The sequence below is a fragment of the Engraulis encrasicolus genome, chromosome 9 (assembly GCF_034702125.1).
Source record: "Engraulis encrasicolus isolate BLACKSEA-1 chromosome 9, IST_EnEncr_1.0, whole genome shotgun sequence".
NCBI classification, from domain to species: Eukaryota; Metazoa; Chordata; class Actinopteri; order Clupeiformes; family Engraulidae; genus Engraulis; species Engraulis encrasicolus.
Genome location: NC_085865.1, coordinates 34,223,940 through 34,247,257, shown reverse-complemented (window position 1 = coordinate 34,247,257; position 23,318 = coordinate 34,223,940). Strand labels below are relative to the sequence as shown.

At 43.8% G+C, this 23,318-nt stretch overlaps 2 protein-coding genes across 3 annotated transcripts; one reads left to right on the top strand and one right to left on the bottom strand.

Moving 5' to 3' along the window:
- The first annotated feature begins 2,380 nt into the window (after window positions 1–2,380).
- Window positions 2,381–10,560, top strand: LOC134455263 (galectin-3-binding protein A-like). The gene is made up of 5 exons (XM_063206284.1): window positions 2,381–2,384; window positions 7,195–7,398; window positions 7,542–7,676; window positions 7,955–8,312; window positions 8,403–10,560. The coding sequence occupies exons 1-5, from the start codon at window positions 2,381–2,383 to the stop codon at window positions 9,454–9,456; spliced, it is 1,755 nt and encodes a 584-aa protein (XP_063062354.1). The 3' UTR covers window positions 9,457–10,560.
- A 2,266-nt stretch (window positions 10,561–12,826) lies between these two features.
- vim (vimentin) lies at window positions 12,827–22,591 on the bottom strand. 2 transcript variants are annotated; one of them, XM_063206988.1, is made up of 9 exons: window positions 21,943–22,591; window positions 21,379–21,439; window positions 19,773–19,868; window positions 17,033–17,194; window positions 15,365–15,490; window positions 14,532–14,752; window positions 13,994–14,037; window positions 13,541–13,620; window positions 12,827–13,134 (listed from the first exon to the last, which is right to left on the bottom strand). In XM_063206988.1, exons 1-9 carry the CDS (start codon window positions 22,476–22,478, stop codon window positions 13,093–13,095), a joined length of 1,368 nt encoding a protein of 455 aa, XP_063063058.1. In that variant the 5' UTR covers window positions 22,479–22,591; the 3' UTR covers window positions 12,827–13,092. The 2 variants fall into 2 exon arrangements, with proteins under 2 accessions (XP_063063058.1, XP_063063059.1); XM_063206989.1 differs by lacking the exon at window positions 13,541–13,620.
- Window positions 22,592–23,318: the final 727 nt, after the last annotated feature.

Here is a 23,318-nt window from a genome sequence, read left to right as displayed (position 1 = left end):
AATGAAACAGTGGGTTGTATACAGAAATAATTCACTGTAGTCTATTTTTTATGAAACACACATGACAATGTACTACTACACTTCTCCTGGGTAAAATATTATGCAGTTTTTCAAACTATAAATGGGTGAAAGATTGCGTTTTTCCACGTGGGGCAATGCGCGAGACCCACATTTCTGTTAAGTGATTTTTTTCTGTCATTCTGACGACTAAAATTCATCTCATTCACTTATTCTATAATTATTATGCTACTTACTTAAGTCCTGATGCTGAATTTACAGTGGATCCTCTTGTTTTGTTTTGGTCCAGCTTTAAGTCAATGGGCGAGAGGGACGGATGAAACGGGTGTTTCATTCGTCCCGACAGTGTCTACTGACACTTAAATCCTTTTTGCCTGAAAACCTGACAACTTTGACATTTCATACTTTCGGGTATGTTAAAGGAACGATTCGTCTGCTGCATGATCATATTACTACTACATAAAATAACCAAAACAACTTTTGATCACAAAAAAACTACCACGGGTAAGATTTTACTTTCAGTGTCAAAAACAGGCTTGTGGGGCTAACGTTGGAATTAAGTGACGTCATGGCACGAGCTTTCCTGGGGTTGTCAAATCTTCCGTGCTGAATGTACTGACAGAATATTACGTTTTAGATGTGTATTATTTTCGAGTAAATCGCTGTGTTTCATTAGTCCCGTGTTTCATTAGTCCCTGCTCTCCCCTACTCACGTAAAGGTCACATACCCAAAATAACAAGGCCGACAGGCGGACAACAGATGCGTCCCTCTATGCCAGTTCCAACTATGCCATTTCCCCCCCCCAAACGCCCCCCTGGCCTCCTCCTAGCCTGTCAACGCCCCCCGAGGATGTACTTTTTGTTTATTGGTCATCATGGACACTCCAAATATTGTGGCAGGCAGCAAGGCAGCAAAATGGCGAGACATGGCTTTATTTTTTGCAGTTTAGGGTATAATAAGCTTATCATCATTCTTGGATTTGGAAAAGAACCATAGGCTATGATTTGAAATTTCACATAGCCTAGATGAAGTGGGCTACATTACAAATTACCAGACATTTATTAGGCCTAACAACCTTTAGTGTCACGCCATTTCAGCATTATGTGCATGTGGGAAAGAATCTAAACATCGACAAATAATAAATAAATAAAACCGTTTGGGTGAATCATGCGCTTATGGGTTGACCCTTTAGGTGAATTATGGACTTTTTTTCAATATCAGCTTCACCGTCAAGGCACAAAGCAGTGAACTTCCGTGCCAGAGTTTATCAAATGCACACGACTGCAAAGCAATTACGAAAGACGCGTTCTCTCCTGTAGGCCTACTCTCTCTGAGCGCAACGAAAAGCACCATTGCCCTTCCAAATGGCAGTTGGTTTGATTTTTTAAACTCACAGCATTTTTTTTTTTTAAAAACACGCATTGTCTGCATTAATAACGTGAAACTCAATTACCCAGAATGCTGCACGTGAGCTCTCTACCCGGGTGATTCTGGAAAACAAACATGGCGGCAACTCGCTTTACTACCTTAATAATGTGTTAATCCGACGCTAGATTTCTTAACTGATGAAAATCGAAGGCAGAAATCAACATTGTAGTGTCTAAATATGAGGTCGATTGGTCTATTTGTGGCGTACATCACGATCGGCTGAGTTGTTGGCCTCACGTTTGTCAGTTAGCCTGTGGCTAGGCTACTTTTCGCCAACGTTAGCATCCGGTTTAGTATAGGAGGAGCTCTGCTTGCACGCATTCGCTCCGGTCCAAAATGGCAAGTCTGCCGCCTTGTGGCCACAGGAAGGAACAATTTAAAGAAAGCGTTTCAGACGGACAACAATGTAATGAAAGCGTTTCAGACGGACGGACGGACGGACAGACAGACCCTGTTATAGAGATGCTGGACGCATCTAAAAAGGGAAAAGAGTGGCTCAGCTATGATTCGGTTCCCATTGTTCTCATGCAGGAGCCGTTAACCAATCCGTTCATTCACAAATGTCACAACACTACTGTCTCCCCATTGCCGTCTCCTGTCCTGCCCTCCGTTTAATTCAACACACCATTGAAATCTTTATAGTCTGGTTGGCACCCTCTGTCAGTATGCAGGCAGCTTTATTGTCTTTTATACAGTACATAAACCCAGTTGGTGGAGTTTGTTGTGGTAGAGTCTGTAGGGCCGAATGGTGTTGAATGCCGAACTGTAGTCCACAAAGACTACACAAAGACTAGTATGTGTTTTTGTGCTCCGGATGCTCCAGCAGTGTGTGGTGCATGATGGCAACTCAGACTGCAGACACAGACAGTTGTCTGTGGATTTGTGTTGTCCTTGATCAGCTGAAAGTTGTTGTCACACACACCAGTGTCAGTCATGGGTAAGCGGCAAGCGCGTCAGACTTGTAGCTCAAAGGTTGCCGGTTCGACTCCCAACCCGCCAGGTTGGTGCAATTAACTAGTGCTGTCCTCCATGACTGAGGTACCCTGAGCATGGTACTGTACCGCCGCACTGCTCCCTTTCAGGTGCCATTGGGGGCTGCCCCCTTGCACGTGTAAGCCATAAATGCAATGTTGTAGTGTGCAGTGTTCACTTATGTACTGTGGAGGGCTGTGTCACAATGGGAGTTGGAGTTTCCCAATGGGGCTTTCACTTCACTGTGTGTGTGTGTGTGTGTGTGTGTGTGTGTGTGTGTGTGTGTGTGTGTGTGTGTGTGTGTGTGTGTGTTTTTCCCTGTAACCCTGGTGATTGTGCTGGTGCCATTTCCCCTGTGACTTGTCTTCATGTTTGTATTAATAAACCCCCGGTAAATAAATACCCCCATCACATGTTTCATTTGCAATTGTAATTGTTTTATTACATTTTCTTGCGTTCTTGTCTAACTTCAGTGCTTTAGCCACATTGATTTACCAGTGTTTATTGGAATGTTCTGAATATTTCTACGAACAAAACAGCAATGCAACAATTATGAATACATTTAGTGTTGGATTTCTACTTTTATCTTCATAGTACTTAGTATGTGCTCGACTGAAAACATGTGTTCTTGAAGATAAAATGGAAAATGTTATTCTTCTTGCATGAACTAGGTTTATTTACTGTTTTAGTAGTATTTAATATCACCTCCATAAGTGGACAGCATTTTGGGTTGACGTCTTACAGAGTTTTTGTTCAATTGTCACTTCCTGGTGTTACCTGTGCACATGATAAAATCAGTTTCTCATTGTTTTCGGCATATAGCAAATGCTTTCGTCCACCATGCCATGGTTGTGTACAATTCTCAGTGATTTTGTACATTATCAATTGCTTTTGTCATGTCACTCAAAAATCTTTGTCACTGAATACATGAAAGTCACCCCCCAAAACGTTTAGGCCCTAGGTCATAGTATAAGTCTTGACATGCAAAATGATTTTTCCAAGCTGTCATAATGTGTTAAGCACTGTATAATTTCCATCAGATTTTTGTCATAAATGTGATCTGAATTGGTAAATTGCTCGCAGGTAAATATTGACTCTCTTTAATCAAAGGCAGTAGAAGGGAAAGAGAAAACAGGCGTGCAATACAACAATAGGCACTGTACTGCATTACATTACTCTATGCCTCATGTGCCTTTTATATTTACGCTCCACACAAAATTACAATATTTCCCTACAATTTCACAAGGCAGAAAGTGCACTTTATACAGTATCAGTGTATCAAGTCAAGTCAAGTCAGCTCTTATTGTCACTTTCTTCATATGCACAAGACATACCAGGAAAATGAAATTACGTTTGTGTCAAATTTATTTTGCTTTTCAGTTCTATATTTTTTCACATGGGCCGGCAATACAAGTAAAAAGGGGTGGTAGAGGACACACTTTGACACCTCAACCAGAGTTGGCTATTTTTTCTATTTTGCAATTAGAAAACCTGTCAATAAATAGGTCATACTCTAAATGTATATGTAGTACAATCTAATCTGATCAATGTAATATAAAGTCGAATTTACAACATTTCCCATCCAATTTACTGTAAACAACATTTCACTTCAGAAAAGATCCTCAATAGTGTACTAGTCAATTGACAACATGACAAACCGATTTGACTAGCTTGTCCATACACTATGACACAATGACTAACCATTCTGCTGGCACGTTCATTGATGCAAAAAACTTGCTTTTGAAAGACAAACTAAGGATTTTGAGCAAGAGACTTGGTTTTGCAGGTCATCCATGGTGTTTTGCCATTTGTTAAAGCTGTTTTGAGAATGAATATTATGTTTTGCTAATTGCGAGAGAGATTCCAGAAATGTACAAAACCAATTGAGAAAAGCTGGTAAGCACACACACACACACACACACACACACACACACACACACACACACACACACACACACACACACACACACACACACACACACACACACACACACACACACACACACACACACACACACACACACACACACACACACACACACGTACATTCCAAAGAACACATGTGTCAAGGGCATTGACCTTGGTGTTTTTACTGTAAGTTGTAGGCTACTATGGGAATAGGAGCTCTCCCACACAATGGCACAATGCCCCATTCTGTTTACTTCTTCTTTTCATAGGTTACCACTTTCGGTTCATCCATGTCTAGATTTTGTGGTTTCATTTACCTGAAGTCCAGCGCCGTTCCAACCACTACACCCCCCCCCCTCCCCCCCCCCCCCACCCCCCCAACACACACACACACACACTTGGAGTTTACGAGGAAATGAAATTAATGGCATGGATGGGGGCTGAAACTTTTCCCACACCCCTTGAAGTACTTAAGGAGCGCCAACAGTGACTTCAGACTTTGCTAGATTCTGGAGGTAAGTCTTGCATTGGTAAGATAGCATTGGTTTTATCAATACATTCATTTCATACTATAATTCTTTCAGTGTAACTTCTTTCTTTTTGTGTCCCGTTTGCATTGTTCCTATTTCTTATAAGAAAGATTTCTGCTCCCCGCGTAACATTACAGACTAATGCCTCTGACAGAGTTAAGTTTGTCAAGTGAATGTTGTATTATTTACAGCAGTGGTTCCCAACCTTTTTCTTCAGGGACCCATGTTTTTACCATTGTAAGCTTTGGTGACCCAACCACGTAAGTACCTGCACGACAGGGAGTCACATGATACCTTCTGTTTCCTGTGGAAAATATTTTTTCTTTTATTCCTTTATTCGTCTTTGGTCAAATATAGAATAAATGTTTACATTTTGTTGCTTCTATGCATACATTATTGAAACAAATCATTTACATTTATTCAACAACATTAGCTATTTAAGGTATTTAAAATTAAACCAAGAAGGCTTCTTGGATCTTTGGCGACCCATAGGTTGGGTCCAGACCCATAGGTTGGGAACCACTGATTTAAACTGTAATGCTTTGGGAAGCTAATTCTCAGCATTGTCTCTGTCTTTGTCTTTGTCCCTGTTGCTGTCTCTGACCCCCCTCTCCGTCTGCATGTGCACGTGTGCACGTGCATGCGCACATCTGTGTTTGTGTGTTTTGTACAGGGACTGGACATCACCATTTAAAATGTCAACTTCACCTGGCCAGCTGTTTTGGCTCATAGTGTTTTTTTGCCTGCTATTTAGTGAGCTGGAGTCAATGAGCCTGGATTGGCTAGATAGTGAGTATGAGATGATAGCAAGGTTTTAAAATATCAAAATGCATTTTTACTGCCTTTTCTCAGAGGATATTTAACATGTGACCAACACCAGTCTGCCAGTGCTCTTCAAAATCCTTTGCAGATGTAAGACAGTTAGTTCCTTTTTGAACGTTTTTTGGAGTGCTGTGGCTCAGTGGGGAGAGGGGTCATACCATTTATCTGAAGACCAGAGTGAGAATACGACTTAAGACCATTTCCTGACATCCTCACCCCCACACGTTTCTATCTCACTCAGTATTTTACAGAAGACAAATGACGCAGCACGGGACAACGGGAGCACAGGACTTAAATACACAGGGGCAATCACAGAGCAGGGACACGATAGGTAGAACACAACAGGAACCAGGTGGTTGACGAGACAGAAACGGGGATACAAACGAGGCACAGGCAATCAAGGACAATGATAACGAGAACAGATAATGACACAGGTGGAGACAATGACTAGGGAACAGGAGGCAAGGGACAAGACCAATAGCAAGAACAGAACACAGGTGAAAACAATAAGGAAAACTAAACGGGCCAAATGAGAGAATCAAAAACTAGACCACAAGGGGCAGGAGACAAACGAGGGGCGTGGCAGGTAAACACAGGAGCACATGAGGAAATCAAAACAAACCAAAGGCACATTACACTAGCGGGGCAGAGATGAGAATAGAGAAAGACAGGAAGAGAGAGAGACAGACAGACAGAATCAGACAGGCAGGGAGACAGAACCAGACAGAATGAGATTGAGAGTCAGAGAGAGAGAGAGAGAGAGAGAGAGAGAGAGAGAGAGAGAGAGAGAGAGAGAGAGAGAGAGAGAGAGAGAGAGAGAGAGAGAGAGAGAGAGAACCAGACAGGTAGGGAGACAGAGCCCTACAGGCAGAGAGAGAGAGAGCACGAGACAGAGAGAGCACGAGACAGAACCAGACAGGCAGACAGGCAGAGAGAGAGAGAGAGAGAGAGAGAGAGAGAGAGAGAGAGAGAGAGAGAGAGAGAGAGAGAGAGAGAGAGAGAACCAGACAGGCAGGGAGAGAGAGAGAGCACGAGACAGAGAGCACGAGACAGAACCAGGCAGAGAGAGAGAGAGAGAGAGAGAGAGAGAGAGAGAGAGAGAGAGAGAGAGAGAGAGAGAGAGAGCACGAGACAGGACCAGACAGGCAGAGAGAGAGAGAGAGAGAAAAAGGCAGAGAACGAGACAGGCAGGAAGAGACAGAGAGCGAGATAGAGAGTATGAGACAGAACCAGAGTAAAGGCAATGGCAACATTACAATTCTACAATGGCAGTCGAGTGAGATCATGACACATATCAATAAAGTCATAACAAACCCCCGAAATATCTTTTTTTTTAAATGTGGTATACACACATCATGCACACAGGCAGATAAGCACCCACTTATGTGTGTAAATGTTTTTTTTATTAATATTTTTTCCTATTGTTTTCTTCATGACACATGTATTAAAATGTGCTATCTAAATAACCCTACCTCACCTTTCCTCTGCTGTACTATGACCCGTCTTATTCTGCAGTTGGACGTCGGCCGGTTCAGGAGGGCGATGTGCGTCTGGTGGGGGGGCGGCGGCCATCAGAGGGCCGGGTGGAGGTGTTCCACGACAGCGACTGGGGGACGGTGTGTGACGACAACTGGGGCATGGAGGAGGCTCGAGTGGTGTGCACTCAGCTGGGGTTCCGAGGTGCTCTCTCCGCAGAAGTGGGGGGGACGTTCCCATCACGTCAGTAAATCATCCCTGGTTATCTCAAAATTTCCCCGCCATTCCTAAGAATTTACAACTGTTTTTGAATGAATCTATATATCTAATATATATATATATATATATTTAATGTTTTTGTGTGTTATGTGTGTTAATGTAATCAGGCGCTGCTGGAAGTATATGGCTGGATGACCTTGAATGCAAAGGCAGTGAGAATTCATTGAGTAGCTGCACGTTTAAGGGCTGGGGAGTGAATGACTGCTCCCATGCAGAGGATGCTGGTGTGGTGTGTGACATTGGTGAGCCTGGTACCAACACAAACACAGTGCTAACTCAGCTTACATCAAAAAGTTCAAGTCCGCATATCAGTTACAGTATGATTGTAAGTTGCAAGAATGCAGGGTCTATTCCATGGCTCCTGATACAATTAGTGAAAAACAATTAATTTCTAATAGGGATATTCTTTTTACATTCATTTTGTCATAACGTTACAAGTCAGCAACCATCAACTATTTCCACAAAAGCTGTTTGAGAACCTGGCCTTCACCATGCCATGGTCTCTTGTCGGTTCTTACAGATACGGCTTTGAACATTGAAAGTTACTCACTGGACCACAACATTAATGAGCTGTCTATCCAGATGGGAGAGCTGTTTGACAGTGGCACAGGCTGTGACGTCACCCTCACGTTTTCTTACCCAGTGAAGGATTCTCTGGAGCTGGAGACACAGGAGGGACAGGGCCCTGATGAAAACATCACCAAGGAGAGCATATGTGTTCATAGCCTTGTTCTCTCACTCTTCCCAAACATCGTCATTTCAAACTCAAGCCATGACATGCAGATCAGCTCAAACTGCCAGCATTACGTTCGGGACTTTGTACGGTATGTTATCTGCCATTTTACCGCCACAGTAGCACCATATTTCTTTTATTTCTTGCGAATGGGATAGATTTATGAATTATGTTGCCTTAGCTGACATTTAGATAGGCCTATAGCCAATCAATAATTTTACATTACTACCAACAGATACCTCTACATGCGGAAGATAACGGTCAACTCTGGCTCCATGCAGTGCCTTCATCAGCTGGCTTCAGAGTTTGGTGCAGAGCGCCTGCTCGAGGAGATAGGACACCTCTTTGTGCCCCTGTTGCCTGAAGATTCCTCCTTCCGCACACAGGTGGCGCTGTTCAAGTACGCAGGCCGGGCTGGTGATAATCAGCTTTGTGAGAACGTGTTGCGCTACTTGGGCTGGAACATGGAGCCGCTGGTGTCTTCAGCCCAGTGGAAGAATGTACCAGAGGCCCTTGTGAAGGTTCTGATGGTCCGCTCAGACCTGGTGGTCCCAGATGAGGCCTGGTTGCTGGGGGCACTGGATGCCTGGATGCTGGAACAAGGAGAATCGTTGAAGCCTGAGCATCAAGCAGCTCTGCTGGCCCAGCTGCGTTTCCCCATGATGACCCCAGAGAAACTCTATGAGCTGCCCTTCACCTCTCGCCTCTACAGCAGCCACAAAGAGGTCTTCCAAAATGGAATGCTGCTGGGGTTCCAGTTCCATGCTCTGGACTTTTCTACCCTGACCAGACACATGGACAATCAGAGTGAGCTGCTTCAGCCCAGAATCTACACTGCCAGTCCCTGGAGTGTCAGCTTCAATGTCACAATGTATGGTGGATATGGTCCATATGGTTTATGCAATAAACACAGCAGGTATGTTGTACACAACAGGGATTGTTACAAGTCATTACTTACCCCAGTGCCCCTATCCTCTACTAATTCATCCAAGAATTTTCCATGGACAGCAGAAATCTTTGCATCAGAAAATGTAGGCTGCAATGATTATATTAGCAACAATTGCAAATATTTCTCTGGCCGCCTCTCAATGAATATCCATCTGGGACAACATGAGGGCAAATTCAAGTTCAGCAACCAACTACTGATGGCCTGTGGAGAAAACTATGTCTTCCATGTGCAGGAGTTTAAGAACAATACGGCAAGCTTCTCAAGAAGCAGCATGGCCATCCCAATCCCTTGTCCAGATGACCTCTCCTACATTTTTGTTGTCCGTCCTCAATACACCTGAGGTGACCAGTCAAGAGGGTGCTTTCCTAATTCCCGAAGACGGTAAATAATATGCTGAACACATATCCTCAAGGCTGCTTTGGTTTTTAAAAAAGCAAGATTTTTTTCATGGTTTGTGGGACTATCACAAAATGTAGGCAAACTTATTTAAATCATTTAACAAAGGTGTCATTTTTCATTGATTGACATTGTAATTCAGAGGCAGCCTCTTCATTTTCTCTCCTCTCACTGGTGCGTACCATAAAAAGCACTTCAAGAAAGCTGGTCAGTTGGTTAGTGATGTAATGATTTTTGGGTAAAAACTGATTTGTACTGATCTTTATGGATATGCACTGTCTGCTGTTATGTGTATCATCAAAAAAAGAGAAATGTATGAAATCTGAATGCACTCGCTGAGTTATTAAGCTAATGTACTCCTCATGTTCTTCTTTTTTGTCTTAGTGGTAAAATGTAATTGCTTTTGTCACTACTTGTATTAGTATTTGATTCTACTTTTAAAGCCCCCTTATTGTCACATGTCACTGTCACTGTTGTTCACTGCAATAAAAAATGTGTTCACTGCAATAAAAATGGTCTGTCATGAGGATGTATTGCTTCAACATTCATTGCCCTGTTTCATTGGAAGGCATTTGAGTGCCGCCTCATTTCAATGTTTAAAGTTCTCTGATATGTTAGTTTGCTATTTTGATAATTGTTTTTCTGACGACTGTGATCATCCTCATTTATGCATGCATGGAGACTTGGCTGCTCGCTCCGCTGTAGTGGATCGCCACCTGGTGATGAAGTGGTGAAGTGCCATTGCCTATTTCAGAGGCTATTCATGTGCCAATAATGACATGTTGTTTGGATAAACGTTACTAGTGTGCCGCAGCACAGTGGTTGGGAAGCACTGACGTAAAAGATACAAAAGTTATTTCATATCACTACATGTCTGGGGTGAATAAATGGTTACTACAATGACTCGATGTTGTGTAATAGCCTTTCATTCATTAACATTAATGAACTGAGCAGAGAAATTATTTCTGTTTCTGTGCTCAGTGGTTTCTGTGCTCAGTTCAAATGTTAATGAATAAATTGTATTCATTTTTAAAGTTTCAAGTGAGTTAGATGTAAAAAGAAACATTTTGAAAAGCAATGCTATTTGTTAAAATTAATATAAGGCAATTTGTTAATATTAATTATAAGGCATTGAACTATTGCCCATTTTGCACCCTAGAAACAATACTCTTTGAAGACTAGTTCAGTTAAGTCTTTCTGTCCTCAGTCATATGTGTACCACTCCGCTTGTGTGTTGTCTGTAAAATACATTTAAAAAAAATGAAAGGCCTTCTAACTGTATTCTCCATACCCTGAGCAGGATCACACTTACTTGCACACAAGTTGGCTGTTTCTTATTTCATGCTTGATGCATGTCTATAAGTAAATATTGTGTGATGTAACAACAGTTTCCATGTTTGCTGACCTCAGAGTTTGTGTGTATATTATATACATGCATCTTTTACAGGTACTTAAGGCTGTATGCAATGTCATAGCAATGTTGTTATGAAATAGTTGAGCCTTTTCAGGAAAGAGTGAACAGGCCGGCCGGCCGGCTGGCCCATCTGCACAAAGATCTATTACACTTTGTGTGACCTGACATCAATACACTCTTGGTTGTGCTGAAGTTCAGGGGTCAGTCGATTACATGTAGAATCCTGTAGTGTCTGGACTGGAGTCAACCTCATTCTGTCATGCAGTCCCCGGCCCATGACTCATCGAGTGCATTCCAATATGCACACTCCCGTCTTCCACTTGTGCTTGTGGCCTTGCCCCGCCTCCTGCCCCCTCCTCCGTGGAGGAAACAATAAAGTTTCCCAGCAGTCAGCCTTACCACAACTTTTGAGGGACTGTTTTTCCTTCACCATCCCAATTGAAAATGAGGAAATGACATTCGAATTGTGCCTTTTGCAAGATATTGAATTCATTTTCTGTCGTCAGTGACATCATCACAAGACAAGGTCACAAGCAGGCAAGTGAGCAAGGGAGGACGGAAGTCAGCATATTGGAATCCACCCATCATCTGCACGGTGCCCTGCACTGCACTCAGGACAGTGACACTCTCCTGGGGGCAGGATGTGACATCACTACTGGAGCCACACAGCATAAATAACATATGGACAAGTTGGAGGAGAACTCAGGCAGAGAGGCTACCGTACGCGCAGAGCAGCCAAACTGAATGTGATGAACTGAGGAAATCATTCAGTAAACTCGCCAGTGTTTTCTGTTCCCAGTTCATTTTTTGATGTTGATTTTGTTTGTTTAGTACACAGGCCTTCATACCAATTTGGTGAATTACCCATTAATCCCTTTGTGAGGGGAACCTGAACTACCTCCATTGTGTGTTTCTTGCTGAAACTTTGTACCCATGCTCTTGTTGACCTTGGGGGAACTTTGGCCCATGAAAATTTCAAACCTGGTATGCCAGTTTGGCTATTTGTCAAGAAAAGAGACTTGAAGGGTTTTATTGTTTGTGAAACTGGTGAGATGTGTCAAATTGGGCTGTGTACATGCATCGTCATTTTTAATATGATTTAATCAAAAATCTGTCTCTTTAGTAATGGTGGAATAATGATTAAAATCAGGTGTTACAGTATCATTAAGTACTTTGTAGATCACCCTACTATCAATACAGTATTTTATTCATGTTCATTGTAACTAAGCTCATTCTGCACAGTCCGCAACTCTGGGCTCGAAATCACAACGTTCCAGTCACAGCCACAGACCCACATTGACATGGGATGTGGGGAGTTTGTCCCAGGAACAGGTTGACAGGGGCCCCAGAATAGGGTCGTCATTATATTGTATGTATGGGTGGGGGGAGCCTTTCAGATTACTTTGTCCCCGGCCCGGCAAAAGCTGGGTACAATAACACTTAGCTTAAGGTCTAGGCCGATAGCTAAGCACTACACTGCCCACATCTTCATGAGGCTTTGGGAAGGAGGTTTCTACTGCAGAACTCCACTAGATGGCAACCATTACATATGACAGAAATGAAATGTCACTGAAGACTGTTTTTTTCTCAAAAGTTTATTGACCTGTAGAAGAACACTGACAGTTGTGATGCGTGCACAAAACACGTGTTGCATTCAATTCCAAGATTTGGTAAATGATAGTAAACAGTAAAAAATAAGAAAAGTATTCCTCACAAGTATTGCCCAGACCTTAACTTGTGCAGAGTAAACTAGAGACTGTATGGTAAACAAGAACATTCAGTAAAGCTGGTTTGCTTGCTGCTCTACAGTAGAATGTCTAATTTGACCTATCCTAAAAAAAAGGGAAAACAAACACTGGTTCAATCTTCCTAGTGTGTCAAAAGGCACTTTTTAAAGCTGTTTTTGTTTTGTTTTTTTTATTTTATTTTCTGTGTTTTGTTTTGTTAACCTTTAAGTAAAACCTTCACATAAACAAATGTAGACATTCCTTGACCCTTCTCTCTTTTTTGTTCTCAGTCAGACACCCCCACCCACATCATGCTTTACCCCTCCCCTTTCTTTAACCAACCCCCTTCTGGTCCTTCATTCTTCCCATCATTCTCCTCCTCCTCCTCCTCCTCCTCCCCATCATGCTTTCCTCCATCACAGGCAACATATGCAGCAGCTCACGCCAGGTCATCGTGATCTTGGGTTGACTCATTGATCACCTGCAGGGATTGAGGAATTGATTCAGACAGCTGGATGGATATATTGAAGGATGTGAGGACGAGAACAGATAGCACAATGCAACGGGACAAAACAAAAGAAGGCAAAAAAATCGGGACACAAAAGTCAGCTTCAAACAGATTTTTGCTTCCAAAGTTTTGTTTTTATTACCATCAAACAATGTTGCTTTAGTTCTTCCCCAATTATTAATATCCTGGGTGAGTGTGCGCGCTTTGGCTAAACTTTTAATTATTGGAATAAGTACTAAACTCAGTCAATTGTAGATATCACTTCAATCTTATGCGACGCCATTTGGACAGTAAATGCAGGTAAAATTCATACGTCTTACATGTAGGAATTTGTTTGCTCATATCCTTTGCTATTTAAAGTAAATTAAATTAAACTCACTTCTCCATCTCTGGTCTCAATAGTCTTGATCAACACCCTCTTCATGCTCTCCATGCCTGGTCTGACTTCCATCATAGACTCTTCAATTGAGAAAGAATGGCAGAGAGTGTATGTATAAAGCTTTACTTTTGTATGTCTGTGCAACATCTGAAATTACTACAATTGAGAAACCTGAAATTGCTGCTTTGCTGAATGGAGTAAGATGGCCAATGACTCAGCTCTTTTTGAAACGTCATCACCTTGGTGCAGACATATTCTCATTTATAATTTAGGGAGATTTTAAAGACCATGGGTTGAAAACTGGGTCTGACCGATTTGGCTTTGCAGCAGAACAGACTGTGCAGTGCACATAAGCTCATAATTATTTAAGGTCTGTGACGATTTTAAAGAGAAAATCAATATGCTACGATGCTATGTGATTTTGTTTTATTTTGCTGTGCTATTAATACTTACCTCTCAAGTTTAAGGAAGCAAAGTTGGGCAATGGAGTGGTGATTCTGAAAATCAAAAAATAAAGAAATTTTAAGCAAGAAAGAAAGATGGAACAGGGACTGAACCGTTGTAGAGAGGAACAAATAGAAAGACATCGGAAATTGAGATATATTCTGTTCACAATCCCTTAGAAATGGTTTGTAAGAGCAAGCCGGATGAAGCTCCAAATAGAAGTGAAGTTGCACCCACAACTGTTGAACAGTAGTGCTGAAGAATTGGATGTTTTCTTATTACAATTGTGATTAAGTATTGTGTATTTTTCATTTGAGCTTGGTTAGAGAAAAATTAATAAAATAATCATGTACAAAATAGTCAGTTGGGCCTTTTTTGTTCAAAACTATTCAGCCCTTACAGACAGTATCTCATACCCTACTGTAATACAGCATACTCTTCATTTAGATCCGTGGTTCTCAACCTTTTTTGAACAAATGCCCTAATCATAAGCCCCCCATGGGGGGCTGTGGAGCCCATGTTGAGCAACACTAATGTAGATGCTCACCTGCTCTCCTCTCCTTCCAGCAGCTTCCTGTAGGTGGCGATCTCGATGTCCAGGGCCATCTTGACGTTGAGCAGGTCCTGGTACTCGCGCAGGTGACGCGCCATCTCGTCCTTCATGTTGTGGATCTCCTCCTCCAGGCGCACAATATTCTCCTGGTAGGCACAGGCCTCGGTGGAGAAGCCATCCTCCATCTCCCTCATCTGCCGCTCCAGGGACTCATTCTAAAGGCAGATTTGAGCAAAATTGAAACAAATGGTCCAGGTAATAATTTTCTTACGACATTCTCAGTGTCTTACTTTCCTCAGATTCCTTGGTCAAGGTCCTCCTGATTAAACAAAACTACGGTTGTGAGAAAACGTATCTTTTGCCTTTTTTTCTTGTTGTTTAATGCAACACTCGGTGGAACTACTTTTTTTCCAATTTTGTTACAACCTCAATCACACACTGAAGAAATACATGGCAGATGTTATACATTGTCAACCCAGGTCATCCTCATGATAAAATGAGATTAATCCAAGCTTTACGTAATATGATTTCTTTGTGGGAAAAATTCCACATGCACCCAACAACTTCATCAGGTAGGCATCTCTCTCAGGAGCCATTTCTCTGATTCACTACAAATGCTTTATAACAACACATGGTCAAATTCTTATTTTAAAAAAACCCTCCCAAAAAAACTTTCAGCATTTCTATCAGAAGCCATTTTTACAATGCACTTCCAAAGCAACACCAAGTTGTGCCTTTCTACCACATGGTTCAGTGATCCAGTTGTAGCACTAAGCTGTGCTTTTACACCACATGGTTTACGGTGCTGCGCCGGCTGACTTACTCACCGTGCCTTTGAGGGCGTCGACCTCGCAGGTGAGCGCCTGTACCTGCCGGCGGTACTCTCCCACTTCCTGTTTGGCCGCGCGGATGGCGTCGTTGTGGCGAGCTGCTGCTTCAGACAGGTCAGCAAACTGCACAGAGAGAGAGGAGAGCAAGGATTCACAACATGAGAGGGAGAGAGAGAAAGAGAGAGAGAGAAGGCTACCTCAAGGTGAAAGGTTTAAACGATCATAGCTATACAGCAACCGATTGCAGGGATCATAGCATTAAATTCTAGTTTTCATTAATATTCTTTGTCTAACGGTAGAGTAAAAAGGTTACTGTACATTAAAAGGTCAATGGAGCATAGGAGCACACACATGCACACACATGCACACACACACACTCAAGCCTTTCCTGGATTACCCTGGCTATAAAAGCTTGATCTCCTCCTCTGGACAAATGCCAGCGTTTAATTTAATCTTTAGCACCACCGTGCTCTAATCAACACCCACCCACAGCGGCAGTCTGAAGCCAGATTCGCTCCAGTGCAATAGTCTCACCTCTAAGTGTGCTCGGTCTGAGAGTGGGGCTGCATCAGTTAATGTAATCTTTAGCACTGCCTTGTTCAAGCAGAAAAAAACCCACAGTGGTACCCACAAAACCAGCGACCCAGTGACAGTCACATTTCCTCCAGTACGGTACACCTCCAAACATTTTCACCTCTATGTGTACTCAATCAAAGACTGAGACTGGGGTGCCACCAGTTAATTTAATCTTTACTGGAGCACTGTCCTGTTCAAAAGGAAAATCCCCACAGCAAACATCAGATTTCTTCCAGTCCACCCAACATTTTCACCTCCAAGTGTTCTCATTCTAATACTAAGACTGGAACACCACCAGTCAATTTAATCTTTTAGCACCACTCAGTGACAGTCAGATTTTCTCCAGCCTACCTTCAAACACTTTCACCTCTAAGTGTGTGCTCAATCTGTGACACAGAGACTGTTACGCCATTGAATTTAGTCTTCAGCACGACTGTGCTCAAACAAAAAAACCCAGAGTGACAGTCAGATTTCCACCAGTCTACATTTCCCCCAAAACACTTTCACCTCTAAGTGTGCTCAATCCGAGACACTGAGACTGGGACTGGAATAACAAATGAGCAGAGCAGATCAATAACCCAATTAGGGTTGCTCTTTTTAAAGATGGGGGGTTGAGATGTCTTTTGTTCTCCCAGAGTGGAGAGGAGTGGAGAGGGTATCCAGCTGTCCCTTTGGGAGACCACTGGCCCCCAGCACACCATCTGGTCCCTCCCCACTTATGGCCACCTCCTCTAGGAGGAGAGGGCCACTCCAATGTGCCCCTCAATGTCCCCAGAGGGATGGATGGACCATCTCCACACTTTGCTCTTCTACACATACAGTCATGCTTTACTACACTGTAGTGCACTAGTGGGTTATTGTATGCAATATGACACTGCACTAAACAATGTGTGGGAGGGGTATTCTAAGGCTTAAAGGTTTAAAATATTTGTTTCTTTTTGCAAAGGGCTCACAATCATACTATAAAACAGCTCTCACAGGGAGTTCTGTATTGTAAGTACCATGTGGGCATGGGGGAAACACTGTACTGTATGGGCTTGTACTGTATGCTCCGTATTTATGATTTGTCCTTTCCCCTAAATGACTCACTTTAGACTTGTACCAGTCTTCCGACTCCTGGATGTTCTTGGTGGCCAGGGTCTCGTACTGCATCCGGACGTCCCTGAGAGCTGCAGTCAGGTCTGGCTTGGCCACGTCCATGTCAATCTGGATATGCTGCTGCTGGATCTGGGCTTGCAGATCAGCTAACTCCTGAACGAGGCAAAGAGAAAGAAGAGAAAGACACACATGAGGAGAGAGAGAAAATGTAGTGTGTGTGTGTGTGTGTGTGTGTGTGTGTGTGTGTGTGTGTGTGTGTGTGTGTGTGTGTGTGTGTGTGTGTGTGTGTGTGTGTGTGTGTGTGTGTGTGTGTGTGTGTGTGTGTGTGTGTGTGTGACAGACAGAGACAGACAGACAGACAAAGAGACACACAGAGAGAATGAGGTATCGAGACAGTGAGATGGGAGTATGTGGTCTTTAGTGCAAGGCAAAATGACAGGGAAGGTGAGGCCACTGAGGTCTGCACTTTCCTGTAGAGATCAACTCACATCACTTAACCCCTTGTGACACGGCTTTATAAATTTGTTGTCACCAGTATGGTAATGACCAAGTCGTGGTGCATTACTAAAGGGCCTGTGTTGTTTCATAGTAGAGTAGTACTATGATAGTTACATTTCAATGACTATTACAGCGTGCCACTGGAGGTACGGCGCGCATTAAGGGGCTACGATCTTTCCTGTCACTTTACAGTCGAGGCTAATGGCACACAGACACAGCAGTAAGTTACGACTTACTGTCTCGCAATCCTTACAATAGCCAGAGAACTCACAGCCCAGGAAATGTAATGGATTATTCTCAGGTAATCGGTCGTAAAAACGGCCATTTCCTGGGCACATGGCATGCTGATACATTAGCAACACTCCTCGCACAGGAAGACAGTTGTCGTCCCTTCCTCTTCCTTCCTTATCCTCTTGACATAATACTGCCGCCTCGCAGCATGTAATCGCCATGGTAGCGGCTATTGCCCCGCCCACTCCAATGCCCCATCCAATAATCCTATTAACTTCTCAACCCCTCTGGAGAGAGAGAGAGTCACTTGGTTACTGTCTGATCCATGCCATATCATGCCATGCCATGCAAGGCAAAGCAGCGCCAGGTAAGGCAAAGGTAAAGGCAGTGACCGACTCCCAATATGTTCACTAGTTTACTACATAGTGCACGCTGCCAGGGCTGTGATTGGCAAAGGCCCCAATAAGAAGGCAAATACACAGTGGAGATTGTGCGGCACAGTTTTCCATGGTGATGAAGATTTTATATTTACATTTTCAATTTGAAACCCCCCCCCCCCAAAAAACAATTAATTGGGAAAATGAACTGTCGACATGCACACTGTATGTAGAGTATATGCATTACATAAGGTGAGAGAGTGTCATTGTATTTTCCCTATAGTGCACACTACATACTGTATGTAGTGAACTGTGTGTGAGGATTTCGAACTTGGCCTATGTCAGTTGCTGTGTTCCATTATTCACCCTCTGTACTGTGTACCTTGTTTGAGTGCAGTGAAGTACCCTTTCCACCCTCCGCAATTCACGAGGCGAGTACATTCCGATTCCCGTTCTGTCTGATACACTTAACGGAAATGACGGTTGGTCGCGTGACATCCGAGTTTACCAACCGCCAATATGCAATTCAACACGGAAGGCACTGTTCCTTATGCTAACACTTTTTAAAGTTACCCCTGCCTCTAATACACATGGCGATTGTCTTTGGAATCAAAACTATGCTGTTATCACGGAGATTCAACCGTTTGACAGATCTGGCACTCAACTACGTCACAAACATGGCGGCCGTTGAGTGCGAAAAGTGTACAGTAACACCACACTTCGAAAAATGGCCGTTTTGGGGGCGTTATCCGGGTAATTTACAGTACACTTTACCGTCGCGATTAGAAATGGAACACCCTGCGTACACAAATACAGTGCGGAAAGGGAGGTAAGTACGGGTAATGGAACACAGCAACTGTTCCTTATGCTAACACTTTTTAAAGTTACCCCTGCCTCTAATACACATGGCGATTGTCTTTGGAATCAAAACTATGCTGTTATCACAGAGATTCAACCGTTTGACAGATCTGACACTCAACTACGTCACAAACATGGCGTCCGTTGAGTGCGAAAAGTGTACAGTAACACCACACTTCGAAAAATGGCCGTTTTGGGGGCGTTATCCGGGTAATTTACAGTACACTTTACCCTCGCGATTAGAAATGGAACGCCCAGCGTACCCAAACACAGTGCGGAAAGGGCGTTAAGTACGGGTAATGGAACACAGCAAGTGTGTCAGGAGGGGTGGTTGAGGGCAGCCCCGCTGTAACCTATAGCCTGCAGTACATACATATAGCCTACAGACCATAGCTGCGTGGTTGAGAGGGCAGCCTGCTTACAGCCTAGAGACCACAGTAGTGCCTATAACTGTGTGGCTGAGATTGTAGCCAGCCCATAACCTATAGCCTGCACAACCTATAGATGTGTGGTTGAGAGGGCAGCCTGCTTACAGCCTAGAGACCACAGTAGTGCCTATAACTGTGTGGCTGAGATTGTAGCCAGCCCATAACCTATAGCCTGCACAACCTATAGATGTGTGGTTGAGCCTGCTTATAGCATATAGCCAGTACAGTATAGGTTGAGATGGTAGCCTGCAGCCTGTGCAGTGCAGCACATAGCCGGTGTGGTAGAGAGGTCATCCTGCAGCCTGCACAGTACAGCCCATAGCGATGTCCCCTGCTCACCTCGTCGTGCAGCTTCCTGAGGAAGATGATCTCCTCCTGCAGGGACTCCACCTTCCTCTCCAGGTCAAGACGGGCCAGGGCAGCATTATCCACATCCTACAGGAGAGAGCGAGAGAGAGAGAGAGACAGAGAGAGAGAGAGAAAGAGAGAGAGAGAGAGAGAGAGAGAGAGAGAGAGAGAGAGAGAGAGAGAGAGAGAGAGCAATATCATGACTAAAATTCCAATTACCTTATTAGGATACATTGGACGGAAAACCCCTATTATGCAATGAGGCAAGGAGACAGAGCGACAACTAAGGGGAGAGGGATATCATGCCATGAAGTTACCCACTGCATTCCTTTATGGCGCAGAAAAATGGCCAAGTATGAGAAACTTAAGTGGTAGCAGTGTGACTATGACACGGCTGATTTAATTCCTGCTCTCAAACAAAGACACGGGAAGACCTTCAGAATGATGTCCTTCGTCACGGGAAGGGCCATTATTGTACAACACAACAGTGCTACCATTTTAGTGGACGCTGATTTGCTATTCAGAATGACTAGTGTAGTGAGTATTTTTGCCCCAAGTAGCCTTGTCTGAACAGTGTCAACATTGTGAAAAGCTTTCTTGGGTTTGTATAAAAACACTACGTTTTAGCACGTCTTCAGTCTGTCAGAACAAATCAAAAATCAAAAGTTTTAGTTCACAGTTTTAGTTCAAAAGCAATCCCCACACATGCACAAAGGCACAAAAATAATCTCTCTCTCTCTCTCTCTCTCTCTGTTTCTCTCTCTCTCTCTCTCTCTCACACACACACACACACACACACACACACACACACACACACACAGAAAGAGAAAGAGCGAGAGAGAGAGAGAGAGAGAGAGAGAGGCACACATACCCCCCACCCCACTCGCCCACCCCACACACACACACACACACACACACACAGGCACACACATACACCCACACTAACTCTGAACAACAGCTTGCTTTGTCATCTTCTTGCTGCCCCCTCTCCTCATCAGATCTGAAACAATGCCGGCGGGCCCGGCGGACAAGCCGCTTTCCTGCCACAAAGCAGCCCTTTAAGCGGAGGGCGTTTATGGACCCAACACCAGGTGGCAGACCAAATTCTGGCCCGTTTCAACTCTGGCACTCCTGGGCGCTGGGTGCTGTCCCAAATTCCACATTATGCACAACTATACCCGTCAAAAGTGTTTGAGCAAACTCCCAAATATCTACGTCAAAATCTGATGTATTTTTGTAGTACTTTGTTGACATGATAGCCGCGCTACTTTCATAGTAGGCCTATGTAAGCCAAGTCTCCATAGGAGGTAGAAGGCAAGGCAATGATGATGACAGCCCTTTGTGTTGTTCAAGCTTTGTGGGACCTGTCCACTCTCAAGGTGTGAAAAAGAAAATAAAGAGGGTAATATAGAAATTCAGATGGTGTGGCCTTAACTATTAAATACAGTTAAAGTCAAAACCAAAGAGTAGAGGTCAAATGAAACCAACCAGTTTATCTTTGGTTCTTTGCCCCTTCCAATATTCTGCACATAACTAGGCTCACAGCATATTTGAAATCATAGTGCGGTCCATGGTTTGGATGGAGATGTGCACACACCTGTCTGAAGGCCTGGAGGTTGTTCTCGGAGTCTTCTCTCTGTAGAATCTCTTCCTGAAGCCTGCAAATGACATCTGACAGCATTAGAGCTGGTGCTCTCTAACATACGACCACACCCACTTCCACTGCGCAACATGCAGAGTACTGATCACGTTCATGGTATGGAAATTCACAATGAAGCGGAGATGATAAAGAATTACAAGCTTGCTCCTTTGCATGGAGTTGAAAAATAACATGGCGCAAGGTTTCAATAAAAGGAAAAGTTAGCGTTCCTCAAATGTTCGTTGTGCAAGTTGTTCGAGTCCCTATCAAACTAAAGATTTATAATGGGAATGATGGAACGGGAACACAAAAGGTTCGTTCTGTTCAGCCTTGGGATTCACACTTAGCACCGTGTGCAACCACATAAACCTACCATAAACCAAAAGTATGTTGTGAATTGAATGAATACGATTGTTACACAGGGAATTGGCTTTCTCCCAAATGAACACATTTTTACGCACAATTTCGACTTTATAAGTGGCAAAATAATAAACACAAGGGTATGGATGCCACAATGCATACTTCTCCCGGAGCCTCTGGATGTCATCTCCCATGTTGTCCCTGTCCATTTCCACTCTGGATTTCTCGCTGGTGAGCTGGTCCACCTGACGACGCAGCTCCCTCATCTCCTCCTCATACAAGTCCCCGACACGGGACAAGCCCTTGCCCCGGAGCTGCTCCAACTCTGCCAGAAGAATCTTGTTTTGCTGCTCCAGGAACCGAACTTTGTCGATGTAGCTGGCGAACCTGTCGTTGAGGTGTTGCATCTCCGCCTTTTCATTAGTCCGGTTCGCTTTGAACTCAGTCGTGATGGCATCGGAGAGGGCAAAATCCACAGTGTCGCTGCTGAGTCTGAGCATGGGCGCGCTTGCTCGAAGCCTGGGGACCCGGGTAGCATAGGAGGGAGCCGAAGACAGGCTGTAGGATGTCCGAGAGGTGCGTGCCGCCGGGGTTGAGTACTGGCGACTGGAGTATGTCGAGCGCGCGGTAGAAGACCGGTGGTCGTTCTTACCGAACATCCTATTATAAGAGGATTGGACCGTAGTGTGTTTCGACATTTTGTAATTCCTCCGTGCCTAAGTAACTTCTCGTTTTCTGATCTTGGGTCGAACTCCCTCCTACTTGCTGCCGCCCGTTCGCTCTAAGCACCTACTGGCTCAGCAACACTGATGCTGAGTGCGTGCGGAGGATTTATACTCCCCTCCCTATGCAAATGACATAACGGTACAGGAGAAGGTGATTGACAGAACTGGTGGCCTGTGGCGTGGCTCCCCATCCAAGGACCAACCGCACTTTTACGCAGTGTTTGGGTTCATCGCTGATTAGACCAGGGTGGGGCATGAAAGTCACTTTATGCATACTGTTCGGACAAAGACAGGTGGAATATTCGATGAAAATAGTGTTTGTTTTGTTCTGTGAAAATGCAAAGTATAGGCTAATTATCCATTGCCACGAGGCTATTGCAGCATTGAAATGGAAAAAGCTGCCATTGGCTATTAATTTAACTTCCCCCTGTGTAGGTTATGGTCGACTCATCTTTTGTGGACTCTGATATCCGGCCTAGATGTTGGAAAAAATGAAAATAGAAAAATAGCAAAGAAAATGGAATCTTGTACAAGAACGACGACTAGCTGGTGTGGCCAGGAGTGGCACTGCAGCTATGTTATCGCAGCCAAGTAAATAATGAATGGGTGCCAATGGGGCTGTACGCTTCTCATAGAACTATCTGCCCGTGTGATTTTTTCCCTGGAAACAATGGAGTCGCGTTCGATAGATATGAGTAAGTGAAAGCATTTGCCGACACGTTTGCATCTTGTCAAGTGTTAGATTCGTGAAAATGACCCTTATTTCAACTATAGCAATGACATAACACGTGACAATCGACTTTACGGCACTAC

What these genes read in the sequence shown, in the direction of transcription:
- LOC134455263 (XM_063206284.1), top strand. An exon ending in GGGGGGGACGTTCCCATCAC is followed by an intron (nt 7,399 to 7,541) that starts GTCAGTAAATCA and finishes TAATGTAATCAG; the next exon opens with GCGCTGCTGGAAGTATATGG. An exon ending in TGGTGTGGTGTGTGACATTG is followed by an intron (nt 7,677 to 7,954) that starts GTGAGCCTGGTA and finishes CGGTTCTTACAG; the next exon opens with ATACGGCTTTGAACATTGAA.
- vim (XM_063206988.1), bottom strand. Translation starts at nt 22,478, where the DNA reads ATGTCGAAACACACTACGGTCCAATCCTCTTATAATAGGATGTTCGGT. An exon ending in ACCTCCAGGCCTTCAGACAG is followed by an intron (nt 19,869 to 21,378) that starts GTGTGTGCACAT and finishes TCTCTCCTGTAG; the next exon opens with GATGTGGATAATGCTGCCCT. An exon ending in TCAGGAAGCTGCACGACGAG is followed by an intron (nt 17,195 to 19,772) that starts GTGAGCAGGGGA and finishes TGCCTCGTTCAG; the next exon opens with GAGTTAGCTGATCTGCAAGC.